This window comes from Enhydra lutris, unplaced genomic scaffold, assembly GCF_002288905.1.
Source record: "Enhydra lutris kenyoni isolate GAN:26980312 unplaced genomic scaffold, ASM228890v2 scaffoldscaffold16, whole genome shotgun sequence".
Taxonomy (NCBI): Eukaryota; Metazoa; Chordata; class Mammalia; order Carnivora; family Mustelidae; genus Enhydra; species Enhydra lutris.
In genome coordinates this window covers 19,863,565-19,879,861 of record NW_019154100.1, presented here as the reverse complement: position 1 = coordinate 19,879,861, position 16,297 = coordinate 19,863,565, and the positions used below count along the sequence as shown (strand labels likewise).

The 16,297-nt window shown below is 34.4% G+C and overlaps 1 protein-coding gene across 4 annotated transcripts in view; it reads right to left on the bottom strand.

The window, feature by feature from the left end:
• LOC111147209 (histone deacetylase 9) overlaps positions 1-16,297 on the bottom strand; it is a 926,500-nt gene that overhangs the window by 253,525 nt on the left and 656,678 nt on the right. For all 4 annotated transcript variants that reach the window (XM_022503097.1, XM_022503098.1, XM_022503099.1 and 1 more), the window contains exons 16-17: positions 7,734-7,854; positions 1,722-1,771 (exon numbers count right to left, since the gene is read on the bottom strand). In XM_022503097.1, the coding sequence (XP_022358805.1) occupies positions 1,722-1,771; positions 7,734-7,854 (171 nt within the window). The remainder of the gene's footprint in view (positions 1-1,721; positions 1,772-7,733; positions 7,855-16,297) is intronic.

The window sequence follows — 16,297 nt, the reverse complement described above, 5'->3', positions numbered from 1 at the left end:
TCACTAGAGCAGTTCCAGCTGAAGAATAAGAAGTTACCTTGGTACAGGTTTAGAGCAGTTGAGTAACAGTACTTTGTGTTCAAAGACAATGTAGTACAGGTACAATCCAAGTCAGACTTGGGAGATGGATCCTAAGGAGTTGTCCTCATTTCAGCTCTGGGTCATGAATTAAGTGTAAAGGGGTGGGAGTTTGATGACCATCACTCGTTTAAGAGCCATATCATGTCACCATCATGTATCCTCTAATTAGTTATTAGCTTTGTTTCATTCGCAGGTAATCAGCCACTCTCTTAAAATGAGCACTTGGGATTTTAGAAAATAAGCACAAAAACCAGTGAAACCTATTTTAAAAGTCAGTTTATCCTCTGCTTTCACAAATGATTTTTCAAGTTCCTGGCTTCACAGTGGGTTTGCTAAAAATAAGGAAGGGTTTATGTAGGATGATGATTGTCTTGTGCTCAGGGTCAAAAAGTGAAGCTCACTGTTGAGCTGCCACAAAACGGACCATGCTATACCAGCCACATTGTTGCACTCCTAGGCTCTAGGGACTGTGGCCAGCCTGTTGAATATGAAAACCATGGAAGGACCTAAAGAACTCTTTTTTAGAATACCTACACATGGACATGCACATCAACTTCACACTTTTTAGCATTTTATCCTTTCCTGTGACTTCAGGAAAATGACATTAGTTCTCTGAGCCTTTAGTTTCTCATCTGCAAATTAGTATTAATAGTAAGAACTATATTACAAAGCTCTTATGAACCTCAGTTGTATGTTAGCGAACTGTAAAATCCAAGCAGATATTGGTTGTTGTAGTTGCCATTCTTATTTCTAGAAAGGGCAGAATCATAGGTGAAGGACTAGAAAGATAATCCTTGTGAAGGCTAGAATCACTAAAATGATAGAATTAACTTAAAATATGTGGGATTTCCCTGTATAAAATTTAGTTATAGCAAAATATTGCCTAAAATATGACATACACAGTTCTTTCCCTTAAATGTCCAAGAAGCCTAATTGATTTAAATTCCTCAGTGCTTGAAACCTGATCTAGAATTATGCGGTCCTAACATGACTTAACACTTAGTTCTACAGGATGACTTTGTTACTGCTAAGGGTTAACTTTAAACAGATTGCAGGTTAAAGGATGTGTTCTAATTATCCACAAAAATGTAGACATTTTTCTTCACATGTCATTGGATTCAAACAAATTTGTCTTTGAAATGTGGTATAAATATCCTGGGTCAAAAAAGGCTTTGTTAATTACTCAAGACAAAAACGGCCCTAGGGGTTCACAAACAAAATGTGCTACAATGCAAAGCACTTTGTGAAGGTAATGCTATTTTCATCAGGAATATAATGTACTTGCATATTCAGTGTGACTCTATTGAGAACAGAATTCTACTGCAAAACTGCTAAACCTTCTTGTGTTTCCCCAGCTACATAAGTCTAGCAAAGCTAGCTTTATGGCATGTGACCTGTGCAGTCACACAGAACCCTAGAATTAGAAGGGCCCAATAGTTGGACTAATTCACTGTGTTGCCATCTTGGAATTCTTAATAAATTTTGAGCATGGAGATCTGCATTTTTACTGGGAATTGAGCCCTACAAATTACTTAGCCAATCCTGAAGTCTAGGATAACTTTTATTGACACACAGTCTGAATAGATAAATCAAAAGAGATATTTTTGGCCATTTAAAACAGTAAACAAACTCATACTTACCCCAAGTCCACCACAAGGTAATGAGGAAAAAAACTTTTGAGAGGCATCACCTATACATTAAGAAGACATGTAAAAAATAAATCAATAGGGAATATAATTGTAATTTAAAAATTTTTAGTTTATTAACACATAATATCATGTCACATAATATTTATTACTTGATTTAGAAGAAAATTAATCAAATTTTATATAGGTACAAACTTTAAGCAAATGAATTATTACTATACATATAGTCTATTGCCCCACATGAACAAACATATACCTATGAAATTTGAGTCTCAAAAAAATTTTAGCTGCCCTACACATCATTTAATATATCACAACATCTTTTATATATATATATATATTTTACTTAAAATAACTCAGCCGGTCTCTCAGGATATCCCTCTAAAGTGATGTTTTGAGCTATAAGTTTTTGAAAAACACTGTCATTTTTAAAATGTTTTAAATATTAAAACATCTACTCAAATACACAGATTCTCAATTTCTACTTCAGATATAATTAAGACAAAGTATACTATAAGCCTCTTCAAAGTCCACATTTTTTAAACAAGTCAGGAAACACTATAATAAGGATAGCCTTTTTGGGAAATCTATATAATGTAAATAGAAATACATCTTCTTTAAAATGTATACCAAGGTCTTGCTTGTGACTTTCTCCTAGAATTGGCATTTCATGGAATTTTTAATCATTTTGTTTACCTACATTTTCATTTTCTACATATCTACATTTAATAGAGTAAACAAGAATATTCACTCCTAAACCTCCCTGCAAAGTAATTAAAGGAATAGGCAATGATAATTTCTACCCCAAATCATTTGTTGTACTGATGATCAACAAAATGAGAAATAATGAAAATTGAAAATAGGTTTGTGTTAAACTTCACATGACATGTCAGCAAAAGTCTAACTAGATTTTGTTGTCAAAGAAGAACATTTTTTTAAACATTTTTTTGTAAACAATAAATTGTTTGTGTTGATTTTTCAAATGTAATTGCTAATGGATGGGAAATGATAAAGAAAAATTAAAGTGCAAATGAAAAAATAAGACATCTCATTACATATAAAGCTAGGAAAAAAAGAAAAAAATGAGAAATCAACAAAAAAAATAAGGAAACCATGGAAAAATTTTACAACTAGAATAATGACATCAATAAAAAATACATTAAAAAAATTTATGGATAGCCTGGAGAAGGGCAAAATTTCCTTAAGTGGTTGTTGCTCATAACAATAGTTCTGTATTCCTGAATATTCTGCAAGGATGTATTAGTCACATGTGAAATTAAAATATATAATACTGTATATTTTAACCTTTGAACTCTGCATTCTACAGCCAGTGAAAAGGGATAAAGGTGATACTGCAATGTAATAAATTTAAAGTATTTTTTAAAAATCATTAAACTCTAAGAGAATAAAATAAATAATAAGCTGTTTAAGAATTTTTACTTAGTAATGTTTACAATACTATAAAATAGCCAAATAATCAATAATTTAAATTTAGTGATGTGTAAAAAAACTTTTAATTCACTGAATTGACTGGATTTATTTTTTTAATAATGGTACATTGCCTTATCCATGGACTCAGATCTAGCTAGCTACAAGATAATGTTAACTGAAACAGTTATCCTGAATAACAGGAATATTAATGCAAAGGAAAACCCTGCACCAGAAATGATTGGAGAAAATGTTTTTAAAGTGTCACCTTACAGGGCCTAGAGTATTTAAAGAGATAAATGGTGCCCATTTTCAAATCTACTCATTTTATAAGCTATAGATATCTTTCAAGATACAAAGACTGATAGGTCTGGTCATAATGAACTTTTATTTAAATCCTTCCTCCCTAACTCCAGAATGTAACTATCAAAAACAGTAAAATCATTTTAACTCAGAAAATCACACAACTACATGCACAATGACAGATACCAACCCCTCTCCCTCTGTGTTGGGAAGGACTAGGGGAGAAAGAAGGATATATGGGAGTGAAAGAAAGGGTTAAAGAGAGGGAAAATATCTCAGTGATTATAAATTTCTACATATTTGTACATAGCAACTTTAAACTGGTCTTTTAGATATAAGTACAAAGCCACAAAAATTCAACTTTCATAAAAAAGAAAAGATAATAAAATTAAATAACAACAACAAATTTCATAAGGAACAAAAAAAGGAGGAAAAGTTGAACTTTTAAAAGAATGAGATTTTTAAAAACTGAGATTATTCACTTAGAATTTGAATTAGGGAAAACAGCTAAGTTTCTGGATTCACATGAGAAACTGAAGTAGTTCAGAGGTATTATCAAAGTTGAATTTAGGGGCACCTCCGTGCCTCAGTTATTTAAGCATCTGCCTTTAGTTTGGGTCATGATCCTATGGTCCTGGGATGGAGCCTTGCTCAGGCTTCCTACTCAATGGGAAGCCTGCATCTTCCCCTTCCTCTGCCCCTCTCCCCAGCTCCCATGTGCACGTGCATGCGTGCTTTCCCTCTCTCTCAAATAAATGAAATCTTCCCCCCAAAAGTTGAATTTAGTGCTTAAAATAAGGATGTAACAGTGCAACATCCCTATTCATCTTTACTCATGTAGCCTGCACACAATATTGAAATTGCTGCACCGATCCCTGAGAGGTACCTATGGAACTCCTCATGTGTATCTAAAGCTAACTTAAATCACCAACTGTACAAATATTATCCACATTAAATACTAAAAACTAATGACATATATGGCCAATTTATTTAAATTAAAACTGTAAAAACTACCAAGATATGGAAGCAGCCCATGTGTCCATCAACTAATGAATGGATAAAGATGTGGTATATATAAAGAATGAATATTACGTAGCCATAAAAAAGAATGGAATCTTGCTATTTACAACTACATGGATGGAGCTAGAGAGTATAATGCTAAGTGAAATAAGTCAGTGATAGAAAAACAAATACCATATGATTTCATTCACATGTGGAATTTGAGAAAACGCCTGTGTGGCTCAGTCATTTAATCGTTGGACTCTTGATTTTGGCTCAGGTCATGATCTCAGGGTCCTGGGATTGAACTCTGAGTCAAGTTCCACTCTGGGCATGGAGCCTGACTAACTAAGATTCTCTCTCTCCCTCTCCGTCGGCCCCTCCCCTGCTCACTGGCTCTCAAGTACATACTTTCTCTCTCTCTCCCCCTCACTCTCGCTCTCAAAAAACAAAAAAAAAAACAAAAAAAAAAAAAAACAAGCAAAGAGAAATAGAAACACACAGGAGAGACAAAACAGACTCTTAATTACAGAAAACAAACTGATGGTTACCAGAGAAAGGGAGGGAGTGGATTAAATAGGTGATGGAGATTAAGGACTGCACTTGCTGTGCTAAGCACCTGGTGTTGTACAGACTGCTGAATCAATCACCATATCATACACCTGAAACTAATATTAACAGTGTATGTTAACTAACTAGAATTAAAACAGAAACTTAAAAAAATGGGGATGGGTATAGTCCAATAAAACTTCATCAATGGACAGTGACAAAAAAATCCTGTTAAAAACTCAACAATTGATACTTGGTGTTTTCATGGCAAACATACATGAAAAAGACCTTTGTCCAGGTTCTAATTATATACTGGAATTCACTTTTAAATCATCACATTTTAAAATGATATATTTGTTGACTATTTTGAGAAAAGGAGTTTTGTTCAAAAGTGTCAAATTTCATTAAAAATTTGTATCGCCATGTTTCCTAAGTATAACAGTTTGGACTTGAAGTTTATTTCTTCATTTCTTCTATAGATACGTCCTTTCTCTCAAACACCTATGTGTAAGTTTATCCCAATTAAACCCCAAGTACCTACACCTATACCTAGGTTGATTTATCATTTGAGATCATAGTTAGAATAAAAAATTAGGAAGATTTTTACTACGTTAAAAAATCAAAATGGACATAGCTTCTTTTATTTAACTACACGAGTATTTTTACCTTTTAAAACCATGAAAGTTAACGTTCAATTTACTTGATCTTTGTAGTAAACTAGATGGGATTATTAATTCATGTTAAAGTAAGGACACTTATTAAACAGTATCCAGAGCAAAAGAAGTACTATATGTAAAAGATTTGCATGTTCAAAGGCTGATTCCTTCAAAAGAAGTTGGAAAAAAAACATAGATTATTTATGTTTGGACCGACTTGCCTTTACATTAACATATAACTTTAATTCTACTATACAAATTACTTCTCATGATCAAATTTTAACATGTTTTCTAAAAATCCAGTATTCTTTAGTTTCCATTTCTGTCAATTTCTCTCCAAGCTACCACTACCCACCCTACATGCATGCATATACACTCACCCATATGCCTTTACTTCATCAATTTAGGGATGCCTGTCACTTGTTTTAAGAAGGCAGAATGGAAGCATTATAATGGTTAACTTTTTTTTTTTTTAAGATTTTATTTATTTATTTGCCAGAGAGAGAGCACAAACAGAGGAAATGACAGGCAGAGGGAGAGAAAGAAGCAGGCTCCCGTGGAGCAGAGAGCCCGATGTGGGACTCGATCCCAGGACCCTGGGACCATGACCTGAGCTGAAAGCAGAGGCTTAACCCTCTGAGCCACCCAGGTGCCCCCTATAATGGTTAACTTTTAATTTCACTTTATAACTGCTTTACAAGATGCCTGCCTACACATCATATACTTCCTTTTGTGTTTTTTTGTGTTTTTTTTTTAAGATTATTTATTTATTTATTTATTTGAGAGAGACAGAGAGTGCGCGCTTGTGCACATAAGCACTCAAAGTCGGGAAGGGGCAGAGAGAGACGGAGAGAATCTCAAGCAGACTCCATGCTGAGTGAGAAACCCGAAATGGGGGCTTGATCATGACCTGAGATGAAACCAAGATTTGGATGCTTAACCAACTGAGCCACCCAGGTGCCCCCATATCCTTGTATTTGAACTCTTTAGGGTCAGTTAACATAAACCATTTATAAATAGTACTGAATTGGGTGAAAGAGTCCAATATTTTGGATCTGATACAATAGGTTTACTTGAAAGAAAGGGACAAGAAAAAGTCCTAAAATGCCTTTTTAGTTAAAATACTTAAAACATGATCCTGGTAGCATACATTGTCATGTCATGTATTATTATTTCATTATAAAAGATTAATGAATTTAATATAATTAGTATTAACTGTTCTGGCTAAAATTAGGTTTTGTCATAAACTTTTCTGAAATCTGTTGTTTTATCACTCATGTAAGTTTATGTCTGAAACATAAATTTTATTTTAAAATCTGATGGTAAATGTATGAGGATTATATATTACTTAAAATTTATATTTATTAATTTCATACTTCGCCATCTACTTTACTATTTAATTCCATAGTTAAGGCATTCATTAAATAGATTAAACCAAGATTTAAAATGCAAAATGCCTGGCTGGCTCAGTTGGAAGAACATGCAACTCTTGATCCTGGGATTGTGAGTTTAAGCCCCACATTAGGTATAGAGATTACTTAAAAAATAATTTTTTAAAAAAAATGCTATCTTAACTATAAAACACAGTGTTCTAGCAGAGTAATAAGGGGTTTTAACTTAAAGTAAGTTGGTACTATGACCTTTGTTTGTTAAGATCATAGAAAAAAACTGAAAGACACAAAAGAAATTGAAAAGGTGAAGATAAATTTGCATAAAAATGTGACAACTTTTTTTTTCTTTTGTTTAGAACATAAGCATTTAGTTTAAAAATGTAAGCAAACAAACTCAACAATGCAGCCATTCCTGTAGGCTAAAAAATAGTGAACAAATACTATTCAACTAAAGGTTAATTTAAAAGTAAACATCATGGAACTTGCATTATCATTTTTTCTAATGCGAGATTTTTTTAATCTACACTGGCTTTTATTGTAAATGACTCATTCCACAGAGCTGTTGGAAAAGCTGATTTTTTTTGTCACACTGCTTGCCAAGTATTTTGAACTGACAACAGCATTGACTAATGATAGTGCTGGAATGTGCTGTTCTCAGTAGAATGGAGACCCATACAGACCTAGGAGTGTCCTGGGGTCCAGCTTCTGTCCATCCAGGGGGTTGGTGCCATACAACAGTGAGTGATGTTCAGAATGAACAAGCTGTATTTCCTCCAGGCTGGCTTTTCGACCTTGAATTCGCTGAAAGAAAACGGGAGAAGCCTACAGTACTACACTGACAACATTTAGAAGAAAGTAAGACCTAAGTCGCATTTAAGATGAGTAACAATGAACCAAATTTCATCATGCAGGAATGTGACACTGATTTGCTTAGTAAAGTACTATAGTAACATTTGAAAAATGGAGTATATGTAAGGTTCAGATCCTATGGATTGCTTAGGCCTAACTGAGTGACTGACATAAAGCACAGTCTTCTTTGGCATAAAAAACAAATCTATAACAAAAAATCAATAGTTAATTCCTTTGTAAAGTATCAGCTTAAAAACAAACAGCAGATTAAAAAAAATGAAAAACAACAACGACAAAAAAAACAAAGGCTACTGTTTGGCTGAGAAGTAAATTCATTAAAATCTTATTTACACGCACCTGTAGAAGTTGTTGAAATAAATTCTTTATTATTTCTTAAAGAACATAAGTACCAATAGATTTTAATGTATTTGATTATCACCAAAATGCTGATCACTTCATGTATGTGCACCTCACAGAGTTATTAATCTAGATCAATGTTTCAAAGTGTGTCTTATGGGGTCAGTAACATTTCAAGAACTGTTCATGAACTGTGAAGAGGTCTATATAGAAATTCAGAGCAAATATTTAGAAACTTTTATAGTAATTAGACAAACTATTTTTATGTCTATTGGATCTAACATAAATTTGTGTATCTTCAATTTTTATTTTATTTTTATAGTAATTTAATGTATTTTATAAAACCACTAGTCTGTGACAGAATAGAAATTTAACAAAAACAAAAACTGCTGTTTAGCCAGAGATAGTCCGACACACTCTAGACTCAGTCAATATTTTTATGCACATGCTAGGCAGAAACTTGCACTTCAACTAACAAAGCCTGGTCCTTCAATATAGACAAAAGTGTACATTAAGTAAAACCTCAGTTAGTCAATATGCAAAGTATTCTTCCTGGCCAAATTTCTCAGTTGGCATATCTACAAGCCCAATAAATATGCTGGGGATGCCTCTGTGGCTCAATCGTTTAAGCATCTGCCTTCGGCTCAGGTCATGATCCCAGGGTTCTGGGATCAAGTCCCACATTGGGCTCCTTGATCAGCAGGGAGCCTGCTTATCCTGCTGCCTGCCACTCCCCTTGCTTGTGTTCCCTTGTTCTCTCTTTCTTGTTCTGACAAATAAATTAATAAAAGCTTTAAAAAATAAAAAAAAAATTTAAAAACATCATGCTGGCATATGAAGTTAATCAGCTGTGCTTTTGAAAATTGCTGTGCTTTCTAAATTAGCCAGGCAGTATTAACATTTCACTTAAAATATGTATTACAACAAGGTACTTGTAATGTAATTCCTAGTATCTTATTAGCAGAGAACTACACTGAAATTCAAAGAGAATCCGCTCAGGGAATGCTGTCCTCTCGTGTTCCTGACAATGGAATCACCAGTTGACAAGGAAATATCAGGAGACAGCAACACCTCTCTCAGGACCAGGACAATTCCATACTCAACCTCCCTAATTTAAGGAGATATGGTTGCTGTTGATGTTAAAGAGAATAGGCTGGAAAAATCTCAATATGCTAACACTTCCTAGGGGTTTACTGAGTAGAGGGCAGAGCTGTGCTTGTTGCAGAAAATAAATCATCATGTCACAGTGAGAGAGGACTGGTGGGAGACCGAAGGGGTAAGAACAAGGCAGCGGGAATGATGTAAAACAGAAACTTCTTGACACTGTACCAAATAAACAAATGTTTATGGAATTTTCTTTGTCATAGCACTGAAGTTCCCAGTTTTTGACACCCAATTTACATTCCTAGAAAAAAATTTTTAAATCCTTTAGAGAAATCATTTCTACTTAGGTGTTGAATGATGAAATTAAACCAAAAGTAATGCAGAAGATGAAGGCAAATTTAATGATGGCCACTTGGTCAACCACTGCTCTGATCGATAAACAAAACATGTTATTGACATAGGTGGCTTGCTGGTAAACACCAAATTTAGAAGCATTTACGGAAGACCAGAACAAAGAAAGAGAAAAAGATAAAATAGGCAAGAGAAAGTTCAAAGAAATATTAAAGGTTAACATTTTAACTGTGAGATTTCAGCTGGTGGAAAATCTCCCAAGATAAACAGTGGTAACTCCATGGTCTGAGTCATCTAAACTTGGAATGAGCACAGCACTGGAAACCAGACCGTGGTAACCAGTCTTAGTCTGGCAGAATAATGAACAACATGAAATAAGAGGGCTTCCAACTCTCCTTTCTGCGAGTCTATGAAACTGACAGCCACTAACATTTCACATGCTGATACCGTGAAACATCTATATCTAAAACAATGTCAGTTCTATAGCTAACAATCAAACCCATGTTTTGACTACTACCAAAAAGTTCTGTCAATTTTTTTCCCATTCTCTTTTTCTAAAGATACTTTTTCAACTTTAAATTGAATTGCCTCTAGCATAACATTAAATACCATTAATAATAAACATATCTTTATGTTTTCAGAGACTAGTCACATATACTTACATACCATACACTTCATGCTTGCCCCAACTCCTTTCTCATTCTCCCACAATCCCACTAGCATTTATGCTGAATGCTCAATCACACATTTCAAAAATAATCTGTTAACAAGATTTAATTATTGATGGTAGCCCAAATGCTGATAAATCATCAAAGGACACCTGCTGAATCTCAGTCATCCTCTTGTGTAATATCAGTTAACTGACAGTAAGGATAGGATATCTGGTGCAGCCTATTTAGCACTGACTTACTCAGAAAATACACTGCTCTAGTTTACACTCTTGCCCTACCTTTCACTATTAAAATGCAACACAGGGGGAGCCTGGGTGGCTCAGTGGGTTAAGCCTCTTCCTTCGGCTCAGGTCATGATCTCAGGGTCCTGGGATCGAGCCCCGCATTGGGCTCTCTGCTCAGCAGTGAGCCTGCTTCCTCCTCTCTCTGCCTGCCTCTCTGCCTACTTGTGATCTCTCTCTCTCTCTGTCAAATTAAAAAAAAAAAAAATGCAACACAGTTCCCAAGTTTGCACTTTGATTTCTTTGTGTCCCCCTTCTCTCCTCCCTTATGACTCTAAGAAGTATTTTATACTGTTTTTTTTTTCATTATTATAGAAAAAATTTCTCAAAAAATAATTACACCAAGTATAATGTAGTACTTATTCTTGATAATCACCTCTCTTCAACGGGTGCTAGACAACAAGCCCTACAAAGAGGATGTACATGTTTCTACAGAAAGGGAGCAGTAAAAACCAACTCAGTATGAAAAATGTTTCTACCTGGAGAAATGATCTGGAGAATGCATGTTTTGAGATTTATATCTCACAGGGGCACTGCTGTGGGAACCTGGTGGATGACTAAGCTGAAAATTCTGAAATAGCAACAGTTTTCCTTCCTAACACACAGGATCTCCTGGAGTAGTTCTATTTTGTGTCACTTTTATCAGATGTCTTAAATTTGTCACATTCAACTTTTCCTCTCAAATTGAGGTTCCCAACTGTTCTCTTTCCGGTATTATCATCAGCAATTTATTATATGTTTATGCTTAAATATAGATATTTTCATTTAAGCCCTTCCCATATTTTCTATTTCCTGTGTAGCCTTTATTCTTTCATTCCCCTCTCATGATGCTCTCTTGAGTCAAAAGTCAACAGCATAATCAGTCACAAAATAGGATAAAGTGCTCTGATAATTGTAATTTAGGGAGATACTGATTTCCGTTCTCAGAGATACTTAGCATGCAGGATGTCTATCTAAAGTCATCTAAGATTCTGACCAAAAGGATTTTTGAGAATTCTGAGTATATTTGGACACTCAATGCATATAAGGGATGGCATTCTTCTGGGTCTTTCTTGCTTGAAATCCAAATATAGGTCTTAAACACCTTACCAATATAGGCTTAGGAAAGAAAACTGAAAGTTCTTCTTTCATTTTCCCAATAAAGAAGCCCGGTGATGTAGGATGTATTCACTACAATATTTTCATTCTCTGTGACTTGCATTCAAGCAGTTCTTCCCTGAGAGTAGTAAAGAAACTAATGTGCAGAGTACCTACTCTTAGTGCTAAGCACCTGGGTATATGATCTTATTTAGTTCAGAGCCCCAAACAGTCTATATTCAGGTTGGAAGTTTGACTGAAGTTATGTAAAATGACCATATCATTGAGTCTCACAACACACCATGGTTCTTTCCTAAAGAAATAGTCTTTCTGAAATAAAGCCCGTTAATGCAACCTGATTATAAAAGGAATGTTCTGAACATGAGCTACAAAGTCATACTGTGACAGGATAAAATGCAGCCTACCCACCCCACCCACACACAGAGCACACACACGGCATACATTCATATTTTTTTTTTTTTGCCAAGGAGCAGGGGAAAAAGGAAACAGTTCTATTCCTTCCCCTCCTGTGTTCAAAGCCTGGATTGAGGCCAGTGTCCTAATCAGTTCTCATTGGCCCTGGAGGAATCAGAACCTTTTGTAAAATATAATAAAGGGCATAAAATCATGATAAAATGCATGAAAAAGCAGTGCCTTTGGTTAGGGAACTAGAAATAATTTAGCAGAACAGATGGATTGCATTGGTTTGGTATTATTGAGGACATGAAAGGGCTCATTTTGTGGCAGTTCCAAACTAAGAGAAAATGTCCAACTTAAATTTGACAAGTCAAAGTACCTGCCTCTGCTGGGGGAGACCCCATTTTCTTTAATCATTTTCAAAGTGGTGACATATTAGGCAACAATTTCCCCTGAAATATTTCATTTTCTGAAGATATTTCATCCAGTGTCCCTAAATATAGGGATGCTTATTTTTTTTTCTACAAAAATTCACCAGATTGCAGACTTTGAAAGTTAAAGAATCATAAATGACATAGGAGAGTCAAAGTTACCTTCTGTTACAAATTCCATACTTAATATTTAATGGATCAGTTCACGGCCTGTTCATTTTTCTTAATACATTTCTCTCTCTTAAATGAATTTAAAAATCTGGTCTCATTGCTCATGCCCAAGTGTACCTACCGGAGTTTTCAAATGCTACAACCAATTGTTTCTTCAAATTTTACATAAAGGATAGTTTCAATCCTCTCCCCCGCAACTGTGTTCTTTCCTTCTAACATCCCTTGTGGTCTAATAACCTTTTCTTGTCAGAGATTTTCTTACAAAGAAAGGGGAGTGAAAGAAGGAAAGAGGAAAGTAAGCAGACAGGTAGCCCAACAGCCTGTGGTGGTTCTGTCAGTCACATGGGAAGAAAATAAACTGCAAGCAAGAGCTCTGAGTTCTAGGTTCTGACTCTCACCTATCTTTAACATGCCCATAGCTAGCTATAAGACCCTTTTCTGGACCTTTGTTTCTCTATTTATAAACATTAGGGTGTTGGACCAAATTACTTTGACATCTCCCTTTAGTCCTAAAATGGTAAGATTCTGTGTGAAATAGTCTTATACACAAAAACCCAACAAAATATCCTTTAATTTATAGATTTGTCTCAGGCAAGCAAACATAATAATCAGAGCAATAAATTACTATGGTTGACGCAAGAGAGGAGATCTCACTATGAAGTTTTCAAAGGAATAATAGCTATTTTTTGTAAGCCAATTCTTATATGCTTAATCATAACTGAAAAACAAAAGTATTTCTTAGAATTCACATCACTACCCTATGATAACTTCAAAGTAAAGAACACTTTTGCAATTTTTAAGTTTGTGTATGAAACTTCTGAGTTAATACTACCTTTGTTTATTAGATTTATAAATGCCAGCTTCTGTTACTCTCCCATCTCCAAATATTTGACTGCATTAACCTTTATGTCTCTACTTCATTAAGCTTTGTTGAGAAGCTCAGTTTCCAGTGTAGTCATTTTTAATATTATCTGCACCTCGGAATCAGCTGTGGAAGTTTAAAAGATATTGCTACCTGGGTCCTATTTCCAGAGCTTCCGTTAACTTTACCTGGGGACAGCCTGGGCATCGAGATAGTTAGAACCACCCTGTGGGTTTTAATGGGCATCTTAGGTTCAGAACTATAGGTTAGATGGAACTGTCCATTCATTCTGCTCTTAAGTGAATTCAAGAAACTGACACTCTACTAACCCACATTTCAAACTAAAGAGTAGTTACAGTAAATGGTTATCACAACGAATGTTGGGAAGTAAAAAAGTTCTATCTGTTCTTCAAAACTAGTGCCTCCACTTGCTTGTAAAACTGTATGATTCAGTCATTACAATTTATGTAAAAATATTTCAGGGTGCATAGAGCAGTTGGAAAAGCACTTGAGAAAAATAGCAAATCCCATCCAATAACAAAGGTCTGAGTGGTAAAAAGTATATGTACTATATATTTTTTAATGTTTTCTTTTCACTCATTTCAAAACATTATGCTCATCAAAAAAAGTAAAAAATGTTACCCTTTAGTGTCAACTGCTCAGTTTTGATGATTTCATGTAACTAAATCTCCTACATTATAATTATCTTGTAAATAACTATAAATGAACATTTTATTGGTTTTAGTTTTAAGGACTGATTTTTTAAATAGTAATTACATATGAAACAAATTTTATCACAATAAATATACTTTAGAACTACAATTTTCAGATGGTTGAAAAACATGTAACTATTCATTTTTGTTAATAGGCTTTAATGCTGCTATTTTTAAAAAATCCTGTATCACTTTCCAAATGGACTCAGAAGGGCAGCCTGTTTTCTTTCCTTTTGTTGGTTGTTTTCCACATTAATTCTTCCTTTTTTGCAAAAATAAAAATCAAACAAAAAATTCTAAATCATCTTAATTCTGATTATAGGCTGCACAAGTAATTTTAATGTGTTTATCTGCCTAGGTCAACTCTATGATTTACAAATATCTCTCAGAATAATGACATAATATACCATGGTTTACTCGTCACATCTAGATCATTTGTACTGCTTCTCAAGACTGCCATATCCTTTAGAAACAATTCACAAGACTCCCTTACTGCTTTGTGGTTAGATTCTAAGACACAAACACACATACAAAAAAAATGTTTTGCCAACTAAACAAAACAGTAAGCTGTTATGTGCTGCCATCTAGTTAGATTACTCTATAAAACAAATGTTTAATGAACTGAATTAAATTGCAGTATTTAGTGTTTCTGACTAATGTCAGAAAACCTCCACATTCCAAAAGTATTTCTCCAAAGAGTATTATATTTCTTTATTTAGATTTGCAAAAGGTCTTTTAAAATTACCTGTATGTGCAGGAAAGCATGGGACCATAGCCTTGAGTTTCTTAGCATCTTAAGATTTTACATTAAAGCTGCTCTCATTGGAACTGCTGAGGAAGTCCCAGAAGGGGCAACAGTAGCTTGGTTTCAGGTCCCAGAACTGTTTTGTAATTACTTTGTGTTGGCACTTGAATAAAAGAGTTAAACATTTCAGCACAGTATGTTGCTTATGGTTTTTACTTATGAATTAAGCGAAACAAAGTTATTCAATATTAGTCACAAAGAGCCAATGCAAATTCCACATAATATGTAATCCAACAAAAGCATTATAAAATGTTATTATTCTCAAAACAAATGTGAGAGCAAGCAAATGTCTGTGGGTGGCTTGGTGGGGCTGAGAGTCATGAACACTTCTGGAAAAACAACTGCAAGTGCATTTCTAACAGACGATGGGTCATTCTCTGCAATTTTTTAAGCATAGAAAAGCACATTCTTTTTTTCAGGGCACACACATTTTGAAGCCTGGATACCTAATCAAAGGACTTGTTCCTAAAGAGGGCACCAAATGACCCCTCCAGATTCATTTCTTATGGTGATAAGAAAGCTGCTGATTTTGCTTTTTGCTCCCAACAGAATCACTAAACTAAATATGAATGATTCAATAGGGGAAAAAATTAAATAGTACTGGCATGAAGGACTACTAACCACCTCAATTTAAAAGAAAACAACAGTGCCACGTCATGCCAAAAGAACTTAACCCATGTTACCACTGTTTCTAATATAATGAAGACTAATGTTTTCTCTGGCTGATAATCAGGACTAGTAAGCACAACCAATTTACACTATAACTTACAAAATAAAAAAGCAATAGGTTTACTAAATATCCTAAAAATTTCTTCTACTCTTAACCAAAGAAAGTGCTATGTTCCAAATGAACTCCTTAGCCATCTAATTTCATACGATGTCAGAGCTGGAAAAGATCCTAGCAAATATCCTTCCTAAGAGCCTCATCTTACACATGGGAAAGCCAAAGATCAGTAAGGTTAAATGATTTGACAAAAGTATACAGATAATTAATGGCAGAACAAAGGTCAAATGTAATGTTGAACCATTACCCTTGAAGGAATCCATTTTGATTAATTTTCCTAAATAAACTGACACAATACATAAGTCTGATTTGTGGATCAGTCTATTATTTTGAAACAAAGGACGACTTTAAATGTTTTCAAATTGCCATCT